Source organism: Oncorhynchus tshawytscha, unplaced genomic scaffold, assembly GCF_018296145.1.
Source record: "Oncorhynchus tshawytscha isolate Ot180627B unplaced genomic scaffold, Otsh_v2.0 Un_contig_14941_pilon_pilon, whole genome shotgun sequence".
Classification (NCBI taxonomy): domain Eukaryota; kingdom Metazoa; phylum Chordata; class Actinopteri; order Salmoniformes; family Salmonidae; genus Oncorhynchus; species Oncorhynchus tshawytscha.
This window is the reverse complement of record NW_024607549.1, coordinates 1-21,678: the sequence shown is the minus strand read 5'-3', so window position 1 is coordinate 21,678 and position 21,678 is coordinate 1. Positions and strand designations below refer to the sequence as shown.

At 46.9% G+C, this 21,678-nt stretch overlaps 1 protein-coding gene and 1 pseudogene across 3 annotated transcripts; one reads left to right on the top strand and one right to left on the bottom strand.

Annotated features, from left to right (window-relative positions):
* Positions 1-15,133: 15,133 nt before the first annotated feature.
* LOC121842685 (serine/threonine-protein phosphatase 6 regulatory ankyrin repeat subunit A-like) lies at positions 15,134-18,989 on the bottom strand. 3 transcript variants are annotated; one of them, XR_006081242.1, is made up of 5 exons: positions 18,496-18,989; positions 17,343-17,401; positions 16,594-16,795; positions 15,792-16,157; positions 15,134-15,704 (listed from the first exon to the last, which is right to left on the bottom strand). XR_006081242.1 is itself a non-coding variant. In XM_042312494.1 (4 exons), exons 1-4 carry the CDS (start codon positions 18,563-18,565, stop codon positions 16,114-16,116), a joined length of 375 nt encoding a protein of 124 aa, XP_042168428.1. In that variant the 5' UTR covers positions 18,566-18,989; the 3' UTR covers positions 15,134-16,113. The 3 variants fall into 3 exon arrangements, 1 of the variants encoding a protein (XP_042168428.1); XR_006081243.1 differs by having other exon boundaries at positions 15,134-15,575; XM_042312494.1 differs by having other exon boundaries at positions 15,134-16,157.
* A 101-nt stretch (positions 18,990-19,090) lies between these two features.
* LOC121842684 lies at positions 19,091-20,988 on the top strand (annotated as a pseudogene).
* The last annotated feature ends 690 nt before the right edge of the window (positions 20,989-21,678 follow it).

The window sequence follows — 21,678 nt, the reverse complement described above, 5'->3', positions numbered from 1 at the left end:
GAAAGGCCTCGTCAGCTGCTGGAGGACAACCCAACCTACGAGGCCTACCCTTGAGGAGGGAGGTGAGAGGGTCAGCGACGGCGCTGAAATTTCTAATGATGCGGTGGTAAAAGTTGGCAATCCCCCAAAAATGTTATAACCCCTTGATGGCGGTTGGGCCATGAACTTACCACATCTATCTTCTTGTCCTCCACCTTCACTCCCTGAGGGCAGATTTGGTATCCCAAGAAGGAGCCCTCTGGTGGATTTGGTATCCCAAGAAGGAGCCCTGAGGGCGGATTTGGTATCCCAAGGAGCCCTGTGGTGGATTTGGCACTTCTCCTCCTTGACGAACAGGTGATTAGCCAAGAGGCGTTCCAGGACTGCTCGAATGTGATTGATGTGATCTTCCTGGTTGATCGAGAAGAGCAGGATGTCAACAATCACCTGACGTCCGAGCATGTCCGAGCATGTCCCTGAACACGTCATTGACAAATGCCTGGAACAATGACAAAGCATTGGCTTAGCCAAAGGGCACAACCAAGTTTTTGTAGTGATTAGACATCATGCTGAACGCCGTCTTCTACTCATACCTTTCCCAGATGTGAATGAGATTTTAGGCACTCCACAGGTTCAGCTGGGTGAAAAACCAGGCCCGCGGAGCTGTTCGATGGCTGACGGCACCAGGGGAGAGAGTAATGATACTTCATGGTGATGTCATTGAGTCTACGGTAATCGATACAAGGGTGTAATCCTCCTTCCTTCTTTGGCACGAAGAAGAAACCAGTCGACACAGGGGACGTGGACCTGCGGATGAAACCCTGTTGGAGCGCCTCATGGGCGACCACCGACAGAGGGTATATGCGTGTGTTCGGAGGTGTTGCACCGGAAAACAGGTCAACGGCACAGTCCCAGGGGCGATGAGGATGGAGACAGGTAGTGCGGGTATTGGAAAATAGCTCCCTTAGTTCCTGATATTATTCTGTGATTTGAGCAGGAGGGCAACCATGGGACTCTCACACGACTTGGACCCACAAGGGACAGAGAACCAGGTCTTCCGACATTCAGGTGACCAGTCGGTGATTCTCAACCTCGACCATGATATGGTAGGGTTATGGTGCTGATGCCAAGGTAGGCCGAGGATGATCTTGTGAACTATGAATTTATTTGCAAATTATGGTAGAAATAAGTAGTCATTGCTCGTTGTCTTCAAATCAGTTCACTTCAGTCAATACTCACAGCAAAAAAAAAAAAAAAAACAATGACGTTTGTCTGTGTTGCAAACATCCAGAGGAATGTACTGAAACCAAACATGACTAGGTAAACAATTGTTTACGGTGTGTAATTACGTCGACTGCTCCGTAAAAAATTGATAGAGATGGAATTCACGGCACAAACGGGTTACAAAATGTTTCGATTTCAGCTTAAAATGGATTTTATAAAAAACGGCACTTCATTCGATCACTGGGACCCTCAGGAAGAGAAATAAGAGCAAGATATCAGAATGTAAGTCATCATTTTACCTTCAGATGTGAATGTGTAAAAACTGTCATGGCGGAAAATGTTTGTTGATTGCTCTTCTCAAACAAAAGCATGGGATTTTTCTCTGTAATAGCTATTTTAAATTGGAAAACGTTGTTTGATTACCAAGATCCTAATCTTTTGAAGGGTGTAAGACACTTGCATTTTCAAGAATGTTTAATGTTACGAAGTTGTATTTTTAGTTGTCACTCTGACATCCCCTGTTGTTGATCCCTGTACGGGGATCACAGCCATAAGAGGTTTTAACAGAGCCATGAACCCCTCATAAGACTGGAGCTCCTCCTCTCCTCTCTCCCGTAGCCCATTCCAATGCCCGCCCAGTCAGCAGAGAAATAACCGTGGCAACCTTAGACCTCTTAGAGGTGGGGGCTCCCAACTGTTGTGCGAGAACAGTACCAACTGGTGAATGAACCTGGGAGACCAGGGGGAGTGACCGGGGGTGTGACCCGGGGGAGTGACCGGGGGTGAGTGACCGGGGAGAGTGACTGGGGGAGTGACCGGGGGGGAGTGAACCTGGGAGACTGGGGGAGTGACCGGGGGAGGACCGGGGGGAGTAGTAGTGACCGGGAGGTGACCGGGGGAGGGAGTGACCGGGGTAGTGACCGGGGAGTGACCGGGGGGGACCGGGGAGTGACTGGGGGGGGAGTGACCGGGGGAGTGAACCTGGGAGACCGGGGAGAGTGACCGGGGGGGAGTGACCGGGGAGAGATGAACCTGGGAGAGTGACCGGGGAGAGTGACCGGGGGAGGACCGGGGGTGCCAACTCATGATGCTGGGACGCAGTGACCAGGGGGAGTGAACCTGGGAGAGTGACCGGGGGAGTGACCGGGGGTAGTGACCATGGGGAGTGACCAGGGGGAGGAAATGATGAAGGTAATGGAGTCCAGGTGTGAATCATAATGATGAACAGGTGCGTGTAATGATGAGTGCCGGGTGTACGTAACGATGAATCCCAGGACCGGTGGATAGTACTCTCGACGTTGTACGCAGGGGTGGAGGAGCCCAACACTGTTGCCCAGCACTGGTGCCAACTCATGATGCTGGGGACGCAAAGCTTCACTTCTAAGTCCTGCACCACAGCAGTCTCTAGCAGGCCGAGAGGATACTTGAAACAGTGATTCGTGTGTATTAATTATTATTTCTGAAGCCTTCCCCAAAACATAGCCACAACCTTAACCACTCAGAACCTAACCTTTAACCACTCTGAATGAATCCTAAACTGTCAAATTTTGAGTTGCTTCTATTTTAACCCTGTAAACACACAGAAATAACCGTAAAACCATGAAGAATTAACCCTGTAACCATCCAGAATTATCCCTGTAACCATGCAGAATTAACCCTGTAACCATCCAGAATTAACCCTGTAACCATCCCCTGTAACCATCCAGAATTAACCCTGTAACCATCCAGAATTAACCCGTAACCATCCAGAATTAACCCTGTAACCATGTAGAATTAACCATGTAACCATCCAGAATTAACCCTGTAACCATCCAGAATTAACCCTGTAACCATCCAGAATTAACCCTGTAACCATCCAGAATTAACCCTGTAACCATCCAGAATTAACCCTGTAACCATCCAGAATTAACCCTGTAACCATCCAGAATTAACCCTGTAACCATCCAGAATTAACCCTGTAACCATCCAGAATTAACCCTGTAACCATCCAGAATTAACCCTGTAACCATGTAGAATTAATTGTATTCATGCAGAAATAGGGCATCAGAAATTGTGAAACTACGTGATCTTGTTGCAGGTCAGGTATAGTGTGAAAGATTGCCTATCGGTGTCTTGGAGACACTTTATACTCAGTACACATGTGTGTGTGTGTGTGTGTGTGTGTGTGTGTGTGTGTGTGTGGGGGGGGTTCCTCTGAGTGCATTCTCTCTTCCTGCTCTAGTCTCGTTTCTCTGCACTGCCCTTCCAGTGTCCTTCCTCGTGTATCTTTCGCTCTTCCTCTCTCTCAATCTCTTCCTCTCCATATTCCTCTCTTTCCCTCTCCCTCTCTCCATCTTCCTCTCTCTCCTCTCTTTCCCTCTCCCCCTCTCTCTCTTTCTCTCTCTCTTCTCTCTTTCCCTCTCCCTCTCTCTCCTCTCTTGTTCTCCCTCTCCATCTTCCTCTCTCTCCTCTCTTTCCCTCTCCCTCTCTCTCTCCTCTCTTGTTCTCCCTCTCCATCTTCCTCTCTCTCCTCTCTTTCCCTCTCCCTCTCTCTTCCTCTCTTGTTCTCCCTCTCCATCTTCCTCTCTCTCCTCTCTTTCCCTCTCCCTCTCTCTCCTCTCTTGTTCTCCCTCTCCATCTTCCTCTCTCTCCTCCCTCTTTCCCTCTCCTCTCTCTCTCTCTCTCTTGTTCTCCCTCTCCATCTTCCTCTCTCTCCTCTCTTTCCCTCTCCCTCTCTCTCCTCTCCATCTTGTTCTCCCTCTCCATCTTCCTCTCTCTCCTCTCTTTCCCTCTCCCTCTCTCTCCTCTCTTGTTCTCCCTCTCCATCTTCCTCTCTCTCCTCCTCTCTCCTCTCTTTCCCTCTCCCATCTCCCTCTCTCTCCTCTCTCCCTGTATTCCTCCTCTTTTCTCTACCTCCTCCCCTCCCCTCCCCTCAACTCATCTGTCTCTGCCTCCCTCTTTCTCTTCCTTTCATTGTTCAATTCAAGGGGCTTTATTGGCATGGGGAAACACAGGTTAACATTGCCAAAGCAAGTGAAGTAGATAATATACAAAAGTGACTTTCATTGCCTTTCATTCTTTTCCATATCTCCTCTCTACCTTCATCCTCCTCTTTGTCCATCCATCACTAACTTTCTGCAGCAGAGGGAAAAACACTGTTTCAGAAGTGAGAGAGTGAGGGAAGAGAGAGAAAGAGACAGAGAGAGAAAGTGAGGGAAGAGAGATAGAGAGACAGAGAGAGAGAGTGAGTGAGGGAAGAGAGAGAGAGGGGGAAGAGAGAGAGAGAGAGACAGAGAGAGAGTGAGTGAGGGAAGAGAGAGAGAGAGGGGGAAGAGAGAGAGAGAGGGGGAAGAGAGAGAGAGAGACAGAGAGAGAGAGTGAGTGAGGGAAGAGAGAGAGAGGGGGAAGAGAGAGAGAGAGAGTGAGTGAGGGAGGGAAGAGAGAGAGAGAAGGGAAGAGAGAGAGAGTGAGGGAAGAGAGAGAGAGAGACAGAGAGAGAGAGTGAGTGAGGGAAGAGAGAGAGAGAGGGGGAAGAGAGAGAGAGTGAGGGAAGAGAGAGAGTGAAGGAAGAGAGAGTGAGGGAAGAGAGAGAGTGAAGGAAGAGAGAGTGAGGGAAGAGAGAGAGAGTGAGGGAAGAGAGAGTGAAGGAAGAGAGAGTGAGGGAAGAGAGAGAGAGTGAAGGAAGAGAGAGAGTGAGGAAGAGAGAGAGAGTAAGGGAAGAAAGAGAGAGTGAGTGAAAAGAGAGAAAGAGAGTGAGGAAAGAGAGAGAGAGTTTGGAAGAGAGAGAGGGAGGGAAGGGAGAGAGAGAGTGAGGGAAGAGAGAGAGTGAGGGAAGAGAGAGAGAGTGAAGGAAGAGAGAGTGAGGGAAGAGAGAGAGTGAAGGAAGAGAGAGTGAGGGAAGAGAGAGAGAGTGAGGGAAGAGAGAGAGTGTGAGGGAAGAGAGAGAGAGTGATTGAAAGGAGAGAAAGAGAGTGAGGAAAGAGAGAGGGAGTTTGGAAGAGAGAGAGTGAGGGAAGAGAGAGAGTGAGGGAAGAGAGAGAGAGTGAGGGAAGAGAGTGAGAGAGAGGGAAGAGAGAGAAAGTGAGGGAAGAGAGAGAGGGAAGAGAGAGAGTGAGGGAAGAGAGAGAGAGTGAGGGGAAGAGAGAGAGTGAGGGAAGAGAGAGAGTGAGGGAGGAGAGAGAGTGAAGGAAGAGAGAGAAAGTGAGGAAAGTGAGAGTGAGGGAAGAGAGAGAGAGTGAGGAAAGAGAGAGAATGTGAGGGAAGAGAGAGAGTGAAGGAAGAGAGAGTGATGCAAGAGAGAGAGTAAGGGAAGAGAGAGAAAGTGAGTGAAGAGAGATAGAGTGAGGGAAGAGAGAGAAAGTGAGGAAAGAGAGAGAGTGAGGAAAGAGAGAGAATGTGAGGGAAGAGAGGGGGAGAGAGTGAGGAAAGAGATAGAGAGTGAGGGAAGAGAGAAAGTGAGGGAAGAGAGAGAGTGAAGGAAGAGAGAGTGAGGGAAGAGAGAGAGTGAAGGAAGAGAGAGTGAGGGAAGAGAGAGAGAGTGAGGGATATGAGAGAGTGTGAGGGAAGAGAGAGTGAAGGAAGAGAGAGTCAGGGAAGAGAGAGAGAGTGAGGGAAGAGAGAGAGAGTGAGGGAAGAGAGAGAGAGTAAGGGAAGAGAGGGAGTGAGTGAAAAGAGAGAAAGAGAGTGAGGAAAGAGAGAGAGAGTTTGGAAGAGAGAGAGAGTGAGGGAAGAGAGAGAGTGAAGGAAGAGAGAGTGAGGGAAGAGAGAGAGTGAAGGAAGAGAGAGTGAGGGAAGAGAGAGAGTGAGGGAAGAGAGAGAGTGAGGGAAGAGAGAGTGAGGAAAGAGAGAGAATGTGAGGGAAGAGAGGCGGAGAGAGTGAGGAAAGAGATAGAGAGTGAGGGAAGAGAGAAAGTGAGGGAAGAGAGAGAGTGAAGGAAGAGAGAGTGAGGGAAGAGAGAGAGTGAAGGAAGAGAGAGTGAGGGAAGAGAGAGAGAGTGAGGGAAATGAGAGAGTGTGAGGGAAGAGAGAGTGAAGGAAGAGAGAGTCAGGGAAGAGAGAGAGAGTGAGGGAAGAGAGAGAGAGTGAGGGAAGAGAGAGAGAGTAAGGGAATACCCCCCTGAAGTGGACAAAAATGGATGGGAAGTCATTGGCATCGGACAAACCATATACACATTGGCCAATACCACCCAATTCGGCGTTGATTCGTGCAAAGTTTATTGCAACTGCCATATGGCGATTGCCTATTGTAACACTTTAAAATTCAACAGGTGGCGAATTCGCTCCACCATGGTTTTTCATATTGGAAAATGGCACCCAAGTCAACATCCAAAAGCAAAATTTTGAAAAAATGATTTTTGTCAAAAACTTATCACCCCTTAAAAAGTGCTTTCTGGACCGTTTTTCGAAATTCTTTCGATTTTTTTGTCAATTACACATGTGTAAGAACTGTATGAATATACTTTTGTCCAATTTTATCATCATATATATTTTTAAGTAAGTAAGTAATATGTTTTGTCCATTTTCAATATGATTTCATAGGAAGTCAAAAGTCAAAAGTCAAAAATGTCAAAATTTTGTAAAAAACTTCACACACCCTTAAAAAAGTGCTTTCTGGACCGTTTTTTGTAATTTTGTGTCAATTACACACGTATAAGAACTGTATCAACATACTTTAGTTGTATTCTACCATATGAAATTTGACATGCTCAAAAATGCAAAATTGACTGGCCTGATGAACACAGGATGGCCGAGCAGTGATAGTTGTTCCTTTCCATCACTCGTTGTGTTGATTTCATCATGTCCATTTGGTGATGTCTTTTCACATACAATCATATTGCAAGTGCACGTGCATTTGCAATATGGTTCAATGGGCATTTACCATATGAAATTTGACATGCTCAAAAATCCTGCAGAAATGCAAAATTGACTGGCCAGATGAACTCGGGATGGCCTGGCAGTGATAGTTGCTCCTTTCCATCGCTCGTTGTGTTGACTTCATCCTGTCCATTTTGTGATGTCTTTTCACATACAATCATATTGCAAGTGCACGTGCATTTGCAATATGGTTCAATGGGCATTTACCATATGAAATTTGACATGCTCAAAAATGCAAAATTGACTGGCCTGATGAACACAGGATGGCCGAGCAGTGATAGTTGTTCCTTTCCATCACTCGTTGTGTTGATTTCATCATGTCCATTTGGTGATGTTTTTCACATACAATCATATTGCAAGTGCACGTGCATTTGCAATATGGTTCAATGGGCATTTACCATATGAAATTTGACATGCTCAAAAATCCTGCAGAAATGCAAAATTGACTGGCCAGATGAACTCGGGATGGCCTGGCAGTGATAGTTGCTCCTTTCCATCGCTCGTTGTGTTGACTTCATCCTGTCCATTTTGTGATGTCTTTTCACATACAATCATATTGCCACTTGCAATATGGTTCAATGGGCATTTACCATATGAATTTGACATGCTCAAAAATGCAAAATTGACTGGCCTGATGAACACAGGATGGCCGAGCAGTGATAGTTGTTCCTTTCCATCACTCGTTGTGTTGATTTCATCATGTCCATTTGGTGATGTCTTTTCACATACAATCATATTGCAAGTGCACGTGCATTTGCAATATGGTTCAATGGGCATTTACCATATGAAATTTGACATGCTCAAAAATGCAAAATTGACTGGCCTGATGAACACAGGATGGCCGAGCAGTGATAGTTGTTCCTTTCCATCACTCGTTGTGTTGATTTCATCATGTCCATTTGGTGGTGTTTTTTCACTATAGAATCATATTGCAAATGCACGTGCATTGTTGTGCAACTGGTAACCCAAAAATAAAAATATGGTTGTAAATGCATTTACCGGGACTCCTATTGTCCATGCCCGCTATGGGAGTACCCTACTACGACCCTCTATCCATGGGGGCCGCCCTGAGTGCTTTATGGACTGTTTAAAATAGGCACCTGGTAACCCAAAAATAAAAATATGGTTGTAAAATGCATTTACCGGTAATTCTGATATTAATGCCCGCTATGGGAACACAGGATGGCCGGGCAGTGATAGTTGTTCCTTTCCATCACTCGTTGTGTTGATTTCATCATGTCCATTTGGTGATGTCTTTTCACATACAATCATATTGCAAGTGCACGTGCATTTGCAATATGGTTCAATGGGCATTTACCATATGAAATTTGACATGCTCAAAAATCCTGCAGAAATGCAAAATTGACTGGCCAGATGAACTCGGGATGGCCTGGCAGTGATAGTTGCTCCTTTCCATCGCTCGTTGTGTTGACTTCATCCTGTCCATTTTGTGATGTCTTTTCACATACAATCATATTGCCACTTGCAATATGGTTCAATGGGCATTTACCATATGAAATTTGACATGCTCAAAAATGCAAAATTGACTGGCCTGATGAACACAGGATGGCCGAGCAGTGATAGTTGTTCCTTTCCATCACTCGTTGTGTTGATTTCATCATGTCCATTTGGTGATGTCTTTTCACATACAATCATATTGCAAGTGCACGTGCATTTGCAATATGGTTCAATGGGCATTTACCATATGAAATTTGACATGCTCAAAAATGCAAAATTGACTGGCCTGATGAACACAGGATGGCCGAGCAGTGATAGTTGTTCCTTTCCATCACTCGTTGTGTTGATTTCATCATGTCCATTTGGTGGTGTTTTTCACTATAGAATCATATTGCAAATGCACGTGCATTGTTGTGCAACTGGTAACCCAAAAATAAAAATATGGTTGTAAATGCATTTACCGGGACTCCTATTGTCCATGCCCGCTATGGGAGTACCCTACTACGACCCTCTATCCATGGGGGCCGCCCTGAGTGCTTTATGGACTGTTTAAAATAGGCACCTGGTAACCCAAAAATAAAAATATGGTTGTAAAATGCAAGCGAGCTACGGTCAAGCGGGATATCTCGTTGAACTCGGCACGGCCTAGGGATTATGGTAATGCCATTGCCTGCTCTCTGTGTCTTTAAGCACCGCACTTTGTCACTCCATCCTTGCTGTGTGTGTGTGTGAGAGCTTTTCTTTGACATCTGTTGGGAGAAATGACTGACTTACAGTTTATGGGGATTGCCTAATCACACATATGAAGTTTTGAAAAGATCTGAACTTTTTAACCCTTGGAAACTGCCACTATGACATCATTTAAGGCACTTCCGGTTGGCACAGGAAGCTATAAATAAACCCATATCCTGATTGGGGTATGCCTTTACAGAATCCTGAGTTTTAAGTCTTTACGTTAAGAACTGAGTTATTTACAGAGGGTTTAGTGAGTGTGTGTTATTTCAGAAAATCATAGAAAATCACAGAAATCTCGCAGAGCTCCGCACACTTTAAAAAGATTCGTAAGAACACCCTGCAACTGGATCTGTAACCGTTGAAAAAAAAAACACCTATCCGTGAACATCACCAATCTGTCATTGTACGATTTCTCTTAAAATGACGATAGATAAATGGCTGGTTCTTTTTTATTGACACCGGAGGCTCCTTGACTTTGACATGAAGTGGAAAAATAATTTCTCTATTTTCATTTTGGACCTTTAATCCCAGATAAATGGCCATAACTCAAAAACCGTTGAGGCCTGGACGCCATCTTGTTCGGGGCCAACTGCCCATTATGCCAAACCTACGCTCACCGAGTTTCGGCTTCAAATATTTTCCGTTTTCGAGATAAGGCCCCGTCGTGAATCGTGATGTTTGTCCGATAGCAATATGATTGCTTATGCCCCCTGTGGGATATTCTGGGACAGTGGAAAAATGACCAAAATCTTATTTTTTTTGTGAAACGGAAACCGAATGTCCGACAAAGTTCATTTGATGACTTCCTGGTAGGTCCGGCCCTGCCGCTCGGCCCGACGCCGTCCGCGAATTTTAAAAACGTTTTCGGACGTCTAGTAAGGGACCGTACATTTGCAATGTGGACTTTCTCACTAACCATACGGCAAATGCCGAAATGTTCCCTTAAGGTATGTAAGGGAAGAGAGGGAGTGAGTGAAAAGAGAGAAAGAGAGTGAGGAAAGAGAGAGAGAGTTTGGAAGAGAGAGAGAGTGAGGGAAGAGAGAGAGTGAAGGAAGAGAGAGTGAGGGAAGAGAGAGAGTGAAGGAAGAGAGAGTGAGGAAGAGAGAGTGAGGGAAGAGAGAGAGGAGGGAAGAGAGAGTGAAGGAAGAGAGAGTGAGGGAAGAGAGAGAGAGTGAGGGAAGAGAGAGAGAGTAAGGGAAGAGAGAGAGTGAGTGAAAAGAGAGAAAGAGAGTGAGGAAAGAGAGAGAGAGTTTGGAAAAGAGAGAGAGTGAGGGAAGAGAGAGAGTGAGGGAAGAGAGAGAGAGTGAGGGAAGAGAGAGACAGAGGGAAGAGAGAGAAAGTGAGGAAGAGAGAGAGTGAGAGAGGGAGTGAAGAGAGAGAATGTGAGGGAAGAGAGAGAGAGTGAGAGAAGAGAGAGTGAGGAGGAGAGAGAGTGAAGGAAGAGAGAGAAAATGAGGAAAGAGAGAGTGAGGGAAGAGAGAGAGAGAGTGAGGAAGAGAGAGAGAGTGAGGGAAGAGAGGGAGTGAGTGAAAAGAGAGAAAGAGAGTGAGGAAAGAGAGAGAGAGTTTGGAAAAGAGAGAGTGAGGGAAGAGAGAGTGAGGGAAGAGAGAGAGAGTGAGGGAAGAGAGAGAGAGAGTGAAGAAAGAGACAGAATGTGACGGAAGAGAGAGAACGTGAGGGAAGAGAGAGAGAGAGTGAAGAAAGAAAGAGAACGTGAGGGAAGAGAGAGAACGTGAGGGAAGAGAGAGAATGTGAGGGAAGAGAGAGAAGGAAGAGAGAGAGTGAGGGAAGGAGAGAAGGAAGAGAGAGAGAGTGAGGGAAGGGAGAGAACGAGGGAAGAGAGAGAGAGTGATGGAAGAGAGAGAACGTGAGGGAAGAGAGAGAGAGAGAGCGAAGAGAGAGAGAAGAGAGAGAGAGGGAAGAGAGAGAGAGAGAGGAGAGAGAGAGAGAGAGAGAGAGGGAAGAGAGAGAGAGAGAGAGAGAGAGAGAGAGAGAGAGAGAGAGAGAGAGAGAGAGAGAGAGAGAGAGAGAGAGAGAGAGAGAGAGAGACAGAGAGAGACAGAGAGAGACAGAGAGAGAGAGGGAGAGAGAGAGAGAGAGAGAGAGAGAGAGAGAGAGAGAGAGAGAGAGAAAGAGACAGAGAGAATGAAGGTGAAACAGAGTTTATACAGTAAACTAAATGGGTCTGGTTCATTATACCCGGGGACAGATTACTCTATGACAAACACACACACACACACACGCACACACTAACCCCCCCTACCCTCACACCCCTCCTCTTCATAATTACACTGTGTGACAGAAAACTGTATAGAGGCAGCAGATAATTAAGACAAGCAGAAAACTGCAGTCAGCTACAACAGCTAACTCTATCTAAACACCACGTGGACTTCAGCATGCCATATCTGGGGCCCAAAAGGTCCCTACTTAGCAGCGCACTGTGGGTCCTGATCATCTCTATGGGTCCTGGTCATCACATCACTATGGGTCTTGGTCATCACATCTCTATGAGTCCTGATCATCTCTATGGGTCCTGGTCATCTCTATGGGTCCTGGTCATCACATCACTATGGGTCCTGGTCATCACATCACTATGGGTCCTGATCATCACATCACTATGGGTCCTGATCATTACATCACTATGAGTCCTGATCATCTCTATGGGTCCTGATCATCACATCTCTATGAGTCCTGATCATCTCTATGGGTCCTGATCATCACATCACTATGAGTCCTGGTCATCACTATGGGTCCTGGTCATCACATCTCTATGGGTCCTGGTCATCACATTACTATGGGTCCTGATCATCTCTATGGGTCCTGGTCATCACTATGGGTCCTGATCATCACATTACTATGGGTCCTGGTCATCACATCACTATGGGTCCTGGTCATCACATCACTATGGGTCCTGATCATCACATCACTATGGGTCCTGATCATCTCTATGGGTCCTGATCATCACATCTCTATGAGTCCTGATCATCTCTATGGGTCCTGGTCATCACATCTCTATGGGTCCTGGTCATCACATCTCTATGAGTCCTGATCATCTCTATGGGTCCTGGTCATCACATCTCTATGGGTCCTGGTCATCACATCACTATGGGTCCTGGTCATCACATCACTATGGGTCCTGGTCATCACATTACTATGGGTCCTGATCATCTCTATGGGTCCTGGTCATCACTATGGGTCCTGATCGTCACATTACTATGGGTCCTGGTCAACATATCTCTATGGGTCCTGGTCATCACATCACTATGGGTCCTGGTCCTCATATCACTATGGGTCCTGGTCATCATATCACTATGGGTCCTGGTCATCACATCACTATGGGTCCTGGTCATCATATCACTATGGGTCCTTGTCATCACATCACTATGGGTCCTGGTCATCACATCACTATGGGTTCTGGTCCTCATATCTCTATGGGTCCTGGTCATCACATCACTATGGGTCCTGGTCCTCATATCACTATGGGTCCTGGTCATCATATCACTATGGGTCCTGGTCATCACATCACTATGGGTCCTGGTCATCATATCACTATGGGTCCTTGTCATCACATCACTATGGGTCCTGGTCATCACATCACTATGGGTCCTGGTCCTCATATCTCTATGGGTCCTGGTCATCACATCTCTATGGGTCCTGGTCATCACATCACTATGGGTCCTGGTCATCACATCACTATGGGTCCTGATCATCTCTCGGGTCCTGGTCATCACATCACTATGGGTCCTGGTCATCACATCACTATGGGTCCTGATCATCACATCTCTATGGGTCCTGGTCCTCATATCTCTATGGGTCCTGGTCATCATCAGTTGTTCCAAGTTGTTGCTCCTACTTGAGACGCAGACGTCCCAACTAGAGCTCTGGAAATGCAAATGCGCTACGCTAAACGCTAATAGTATTAGTTAAACGCAAACGTTCATTAAAATACACATGCTTGGTATTGAATTAAAGCTACACTCGTTGTGAATCCAGGCACCAAGTCAGATTTTTAAAATGCTTTTCGGCGAAAGCATGAGAAGCTATTATCTGATAGCATGTAACACCCCAAAAGACCCGTAGGGGATGTAAACAAAATAATTAGCATAGTCGGCGCTACACAAACCGCACAATAAAATATAAAACATTCATTACCTTTGACCATCTTCTTTGTTGGCACTCCTTGATGTCCCATAATCAATACTGGGTCTTTTTTTCGATTAAATCGGTCCATATAGAGCCTCGATATCGATCTATGAAGACTGTGTGATAAACGGAAAAAAATAGCGTTTCATAACGTAACGTCATTTTTTAAAAGTTAAAAAGTTGACGATAAACTTTCACAAAACACTTCGAAATACATTTCTAATGCAACTTTAGGTATTAGTACACGTTAATAAGCGATAAAAATCATCAGGAGGCGATGTAAATTCGATAGGTGGTCGTCTGGAAAAAATGTCTGGAAAAAACTCAACCAATACATCAAGTTGGAGGTCGGAGGGAATCGGTTCCCTTGGGTCGGTTCTACCAAGAATCAAATCCGAAGCAAATGAGAAGACTCTAGACATCCTGTGGAAGCGGTAGGTACTGCAACCTCGGCCTCATTTAATACGGTTCACCTTTAACAATGGGTTGAAGTGGCGCATGGATATTTTTTTCCACTTTCAGTGATCAGATTTTCCTGCGCTTTTCGATGAAACAGACGTTCTGTTATAGTCACAGCCGTGATTTAACCAGTTTTAGAAACGTGAGAGTGTTTTCTATCCACACATACTAATCATATGCATATACTATATTCCTGGCATGAGTAGCAGGACGCCAAAATGTTGCGCGATTTTTAACAGAATGTTCGAAAAAGTAGGGGGTAGGCTTAAGAGGTTTTAGTATGCTCTCTCTAATTCTCTCTTTCTCTCTTTCTTTCTCTCTCTCGGAGGACCTGAGCCCTAGGACCATGCTTCAGGACTACCTGGCATGATGACTCCTTGCTGTCCCCAGTCCACCTGGCCGTGCTGCTGCTCCAGTTTCAACTGTTCTGCCTGTGATTATTATTATTTGACCATGCTGGTAATTTATGAACATTTGAACATCTTGGCCATGTTCTGTTATAATCTCCACACGGCACAGCCAGAAGAGGACTGGCCACCCCACATAGCCTGGTTCCTCTCTAGGTTTCTTCCCAGGTTTTGGCCTTTCTAGGGAGTTTTTCCTAGCCACCGTGCTTCTACACCTGCATTGCTTGCTGTTTGGGGTTTTAGGCTGGGTTTCTGTACAGCACTTTGAGATATCAGCTGATGTACGAAGGGCTATATAAATACATTTGATTTGATTTTGATTTGACATGATGTGGAATGGGTTCTAGTTCATTTTAACTTGATGGTTGTGGAACTGAGTGTTTGGGGTTGGTACATATGAGGATGTTGCTAGAATCGGGGTTAATGGTGTCAGTGCTAACTAATATCACGGTTGACAACTTGCATTTAAATTACTCTGCTGGGTGTCTACTAGTCTTCTCTCTAACTGACTTGGTTTCCTATTAGTGAATGCTTACATGTAAAACCAGCTCTCGTCGCTCATACAGGTGCCCCTACTCTCCTAACCTCCCCTCAGTAACTAACGAAGGCACAAAATGATGACATAAATATCACAAGAAAGAATACATTAATGAATCATTTACTTTCTAGAGGCCAAAGGACAGGTAGGTTTAATAATGTAATATGTCCCATCAAAAAGTCCTGTTGCTTACATACCAGCATCCTAAATGGCACTGCTTTTGACCAGAACCCTATGGACCCTGTTCAACAGTAGTGTACTATTCAGTATAGGGTTCCTTTTGGGATGCATTAAATCTTTACAATTACCCATCAGAGCAAATGCTACCATTTTTTTTCCCACAGAGCTTAAGACATGAATGATTTTATTAAAATATTTGTTCATACAAAATGTATGATTTCCCCTCCTCCCACGTGGATTACAGACAAGAGGCTAGGTGTGTTCTGACTGTCTTAGTGTGCGGATAAACATGACAATCACTCTCATGAAACTTAAATGAAACATCACTCCTTATGTCTTTTCTCAGAACAAACACTCAGCCCAATTTCTACAGTCAAAACTGGTTTTGAAAATGCTTCTTCCACATCTTTTGGTCCCTGTCTGTTTTGCTCTCAGTGAAGTGCTACTATCCCCTTGGACTACAGGTTATTGCCGTCATAAGGTGTGCGTCTGTCTGTTGGCCGGACACTTTCTACCGTTTAGGACCTTTGTGGGTAAAGGTAAAGATGGGGTATAGCAGCAGCAGTTCCTCTGAAGTCCAGTATCTGCTGGAAGGGAACCTGGTGGTACGAGAGGATGAGTGTGGGCCTGTTGTGCCTCCCCCTATCCCTCCCTCTTCTCTCTCTCTGTCTGAGGGACTCTTAAGGTTCCTGTGCGGACTGTCTCGGTTCGTGCCCTCCTGAAGCTGGCTGTGGTGATTTAAGACACGCTATGTTTATGTGTGTATTTGTTTGTGGCCTCTGGCCCACTTCGCCGTCCCTCTGTCCAGTACATACCGTTGTAGCAGGCCCAGTGTAGTGGCGTGTAGCCCTGGTTGTCTGTGATGACGGGGAGGGTCCACACTGACTGGGCGGTGTGTAGGAGCCACCCCAGCACCCCGATGTGTCCGGACGCCGCCACCAGGTGGACATGGCTCCGCCCCTTACCTTCCCGAACCAGGAAGCTGGCGTTGTGCCTCCCCCTCTCTTTCTGTGTGTGAGCGCGTACAGCCAACGCTCCTCACAACCCTTCTGTGTAGAGCTGTTCTGTGCCATTTGTCTTTGGCTTCTACGCTGGCTCCCTTGTTGAACAGTGAGTACACACAGTCTGTGTATCCGCTCAGCACCGACAACAGGTCATATTACAAACTGGTAATAACCAGGCTGTAATAAACAGAGAGGATAAACAGAGAGGATATGAGCAGATTGCTGGACGACTATAACCTACACATGAACAGACAGATTTCTAGAACAGTGTTGGTAGATGACATCCTCATGATGTTAACACAGCGGATAATAAAGAATTTTGGGGCTGAGGCCATCGAAGCCTGTCACCTGCTAGCTGTGTACCTGGCTCTGGATAGAAGTCTCCCCTGTGCACTGATCTAGGATCAGCTTACCCTCCCTAGATCCTCAATCATTAGTGGAGAACATGACAACAAATGACCTTAGATCAGTGTCTAGTGGGCATTTTCACACGATACCATGTAACATCCCTAGAGTGGACATTGTCGTCCTAGCAACATGACCAAACAAATGGCCATCTTGGTCAGGAAAACTTTTTAATTACAGAAGCTCTATGTGATATCCTTATGTCTACCTGCAGCGTGGATGGGGGTCCTCTTCAGAGTGAAGTCTTTAACCAGGATGGAGGTTTCCTGGTTGATGAGGACGTCAACACACTCCACATGGCTTTTTAAGGCAGCCAGGTCCAGAGTGGTGCGCCCCTGGCTGTCCCTCACGTCTAGATCCAGCAGAGACTGAACCAGGACCTCCATAGCATAGTGGGGACTGTGGTACGCCTGAAGAGAAACACAAACACAGACTCAAGCAAAGTCCAGTGGTACGCCTGAATAGATATTCACTCTTAATATAATCACTGTCCTAGAGTAGACCAGTGGTACGCCTGAACAGAAATACAGTGCTAGACCTCTAAAGTAGACCAGAGTCTTTCAATCGGGAGCCCATTTTTGCTCCCGCCCAGCATCAACATCGGAGGTTCCTGCCAAGCGTGGGATTGAGAAACAAACACTCTACTTCTCCTCTGAGGTTGATTAACTCAAATGGCAAAATATGGAAATCATCCTCATCATCACTGTGTAGAATATGCATGTATTTTACACTAATCAGGAATAGACCGGAATATGGTGTGTGAGTCTGTCTGGACAGTCAACTTCCTGTGGAAAATCTACACCATGCTTGCATCCCAGATAGCACCCTATTCCCTATGTAGTGAACTACTTTTGATCAGGGCCTATAAGGATCTGGTCAACCGTAGTGTACTAAATAGGGAATAGGGTGCCATTTGTCATATGGAGACCACTACAGGAGCAGGTAGGCTTTACTCACAGCGAGGTGTAGAGGGCTGATGGGAGCTCTGACATCAGAGTCGTTCAGGAAGTCTGTCCCTGAGGTTTCAATTAGTCAAGGAAAGAGAAGAACGGCCAGTTCAGACTTGGAAAAAGAACATCAAGAGTGACGATGCGTCCACGACAAACATGCAGCCACACCTTAAAACCTACTGTTGGGTTCTGAGAATATGAAATATACAAATTCATGTCACTGAGGGAGAGAGCTTAATGTATAACGTTTACATTATGTCAGGCTATGTTATTGTTAGCCATCAGGCATCCTATGGGTGGGATCCTCTGGGATGAGAAGAGACACAGTCTGGTACCAATCACCATGTCAGCCTTGAGTTGGGGAGGAGTGAGCACTTTGGGGTAGCGGTCAGAGTTTTTACTCTGAGAATTAGAACCTAACAGTTGGCACTGCGAGCAGGGTTCACCGCGATTTGCAGTCGAACTAGAGATTCCGAATCAGTGAAACAGAAACAAGGTAGGCACAGTTCCTACACCCGTTATCACTAATTCTGGCATCTTGGGGAGATGAGAGTCGTAGGCTGAACCAATTATAGGGTACAAACCTAGAAAGCCTGAGCTTATTCAGTAGTCCCATTGTATTACGACCGGTCGTAGCTTTGTGGTATATGGTAAGTCCCGGGAGGTAAACCCAAACCTGTAGAGGGTAACTCCTAGGGGGTAAATCCCGAGTAGGTTGGTTCCTGCTAGTACTATAAGAATAGGGTGAGTCCCGGAAGGTAAGCCCGAGCAGGCAGGTACCTGCAAAGGGTAAGTCCTAGGGGTAAGACCGGGTGGGGTTGGTTACCTGCTATACCTGTAACGAGAGGGTGAAAGTCTCAGCCGCAGTGGCCATGCGGCAGTAGAGTGGGTGTGGATGGATAAAGTGACATGCTTGTGTACTTGTGTACTAAGCAATAAGATACTCGAACGCTGTTGGATTTGGGTGTATTAGCAGTAGCAATAAAGAGAGGTTGGTTTTATGCCCTGTTGGGGTGGGGAACCATGACAGATTATGTGGAAATAGGAAGACAAGTGTGAATCATTTTGGTAATGTGTGTTATCAACAACAGTGATATTTGAACAGATTGGAGATGACTATCCATAACAATAAAATCCTTCATACAGTGAGGTTAGGTTACCATGCTTGTCCTGCCCCACAGCTGTAGACACAGCCTTCTCCAGGTCCTCAGACACTAGCTGGAGATCCATTACAGGATGTCTGTCACCTCACTAAGCCCCTATTGCAGGTTAGGGGTCACATCCACTTGAATGTCCTTCATATGACGAACCTCCTACAGAGCAAATGAGGAAAACATGATATAGTAGGATTTATGTTAGTAGCAATAGAATATGGGAATTTTATCTCAACGCTGCCTACAGCTAACATATTTATTTATGTATGTGATCTATGTAAATAAATAAATATATCACAGCTGTAAAACTGTGAAGGACTATAGGTGGAGGCCTACCCATTTCCCAGGAGCATTGTAAAACCTAAAATAATTAGGCCTACTTCTTTCTACTGCTGATCTGAGACCATTAGGGTTAATCATTACAGATATAAATGCAATATATGGAGTAGAAAAGATTGCCTGCCCACCAACTTGATAAGAATCAACATATGTTCTACATGGTCTATTTCTATCTGAACGTAACAACTCAATCAAGCTTGTTAATTGATCGTTAAGCCATGTTTGTCAGGTAAACGGTCATTAGTGGCCTATATAAGCCTCATACAGGCCATGGGAAGACATTACCTGTTGATAACACAGACTATTTTCATGATCATGGGAGGTGTGAGAGAATTGCTGCTCGTTGTGATGACTGTGGGGGTTGTCAAAGGTTGGTTCACTAATGTTTAAGGGATTTGTTTGGTAAATATGCTTAACTTTATAAGTTGGGTATTAATATTTGACTGTCTGTATCTTCCGCGTTGGTCATCTTTTATTCTTCACTGCTATTAATATGTAGCTATTTTGTGTGAACTCAACTTCTGTCAACACTTTCTCCTCAGTTTCTTGTTACCCTGTTGGAAAGTCCCAGAAGCAAGATCAAGTCTCTCTGCAGAGGAGACTTGGAGGTAAGTGTTTCTTTCCACAACCCTGCTAGCTATGTTCTTTGTCACTGTCTATGGTGCTGCTGTGTTTGACACTCATTCAACAGCATAGAGTAACTCAGTCTAAATAATGTTGTCAAACCTTTTGCTTGTGTACCTTAACCTACCCTTTTCAGAGCTGTCATCAAATGACGTCTCCATTGTGCATGCCCTGGCCTTGCTCCGATCCATAGGGTCTGACGCTAAACAAGCCAGAGAAGGTACGGCTTGAAACATATACTTTAAAACTGTTGGGTTCATGTTGCTCAAAATTCGATTAGCAATTTGGCCCAGACCGTGTAGCACAGATGTGTTGCTGTAGAATACCCAACTGTTCCTTTTGTTTTTTCTCAAGAGTATTTAGAGACCAATGAAGTAGAATCCCAAGCTTCTCCAAACCATGGTAGCTCTCCGGCAAATGATGCCCTGTCCTCTGAGGAGAAGCTGAGGCGCATGTCCTCTGACGACGCCACCTCTGAAGCTGCCACCGGCCCGTCTGGCGACGACGCCACCTCTGAAGCTGCCACCGGCCCGTCTGGCGACGACGCCACCTCTGAAGCTGCCACCGGCCCGTCTGGCGACGACGCCACCTCTGAAGCTGCCACCGGCCCGTCTGGCGACGCCGCCACCTCTGAAGCTGCCACCGGCCCGTCTGGCGACGACGCCACCTCTGAAGCTGCCACCGGCCCGTCTGGCGCCACGACGCCACCTCTGGCGAGCTGACGACGCTGGCGACGACCCACCTCTGGCCCACCGTCTGGCGACGACGCCACCTCTGAAGCTGCCACCGGCCCGTCTGGCGACGACGCCCACCTCTGAAGCTGCCACCGGCCCGTCTGGCGACGACGCCACCTCTGGAGCTGCCACCGGCCCGTCTGGCGACGACGCCACCTCTGGAGCTGCCACCGCCCGTCTGGCGACGACGCCAAGCTCTGGCGACGACGCCACCTCTGGCCACCGCCCGTCTGGCGACGACGCCACCTCTGGACTGCCACCGGCCCGCTGGCTGCCACGACGCCACCTCTGAAGCTGCCACCGCCCGCCCGTCTGGCGACGACGCCACCTCTGGGGCTGCCACCTCGCCACCTCTGAAGCCCCCGTCTGCCACCTCTGGCTGCCACCCCGCTGGCGACGCCACCTCTGGCGAAGCCACCTCTGCCACCGGCCCGTCTGGCGACGCTGCCACCGGCCTCTGGCGAAGCTGGCGGCTGCACCGGCCCGTCTGGCGACGACGCCACCTCTGAAGCTGCCACCGGCCCGTCTGGCTGCCACCGCCCGTCTGGCGACGACGCCACCTCTGAAGCTGCCACCGGCCCGTCTGGCGACGACGCCACCTCTGAAGCTGCCACCGGCCCGTCTGGCGACGACGCCACCTCTGGGCTGCCACGCCCGTCTGGCGACCGCCACCTCTGAAGCTGCCACCGGCCCGTCTGGCGAAGCTGCCACCGACGCCACCTCTGGGGCTGCCACCGACGCGCCACCTCTGAAGCTGCCACCGGCCCGTCTGGCGACGACGCCACCTCTGAAGCTGCCACCGGCCCGTCTGGCGACGACGCCACCTCTGCTGCCACCCCGTCTGGCGAACGCCACCTCTGCCCACCGGCCCGTCTGGCGACGACGCCCACCTCTGGCCCGTCTGGCGACTGCCACCGCCATGGATATCTGACGTGGGACATGCAATAGTTAACGGGTACTCTAGTCCAGTGTGTAACTGCATTTGCTTGTTTTGGCTCAAATAAACATTAACTGTAATACTTGTGTCCTCTATTGTTTTGGTGGTTCCTACTTGGAGTTGAGGTCTATGACCTGACTTGAGTAACTGGGGTGATGGCAACATTTATTTTGCATTATATCCATGCGCCAGCAATATTACTTTGACCACTGTTTTAAATTACCATTTGACTTAAGCTACATTTGCTCAGTGTTGGTCCATTTATGCTAGTAGCATCACATGATAGCTCAAACAGCATTTTGACGCCATTTCCGGTCACAACTTGTTTACGTGTTGCCTACTTTGCTACATGACAACTTTACGGTTTTTACTTTTCAATTACCGTTTATATTTTTGGTTTATCCCTCAATTTTTTCACTTGTGTCAGGGAAAATATGACAATGAGGCACCTCTGTATGCTATGTATTTTTTATTAGCTAAGCAATAAGTGGTAAATGCAATTTTCGTATATACGGGCTCTCTGTCCCACCTCGCAGGGCAAAACAGAACTGACTT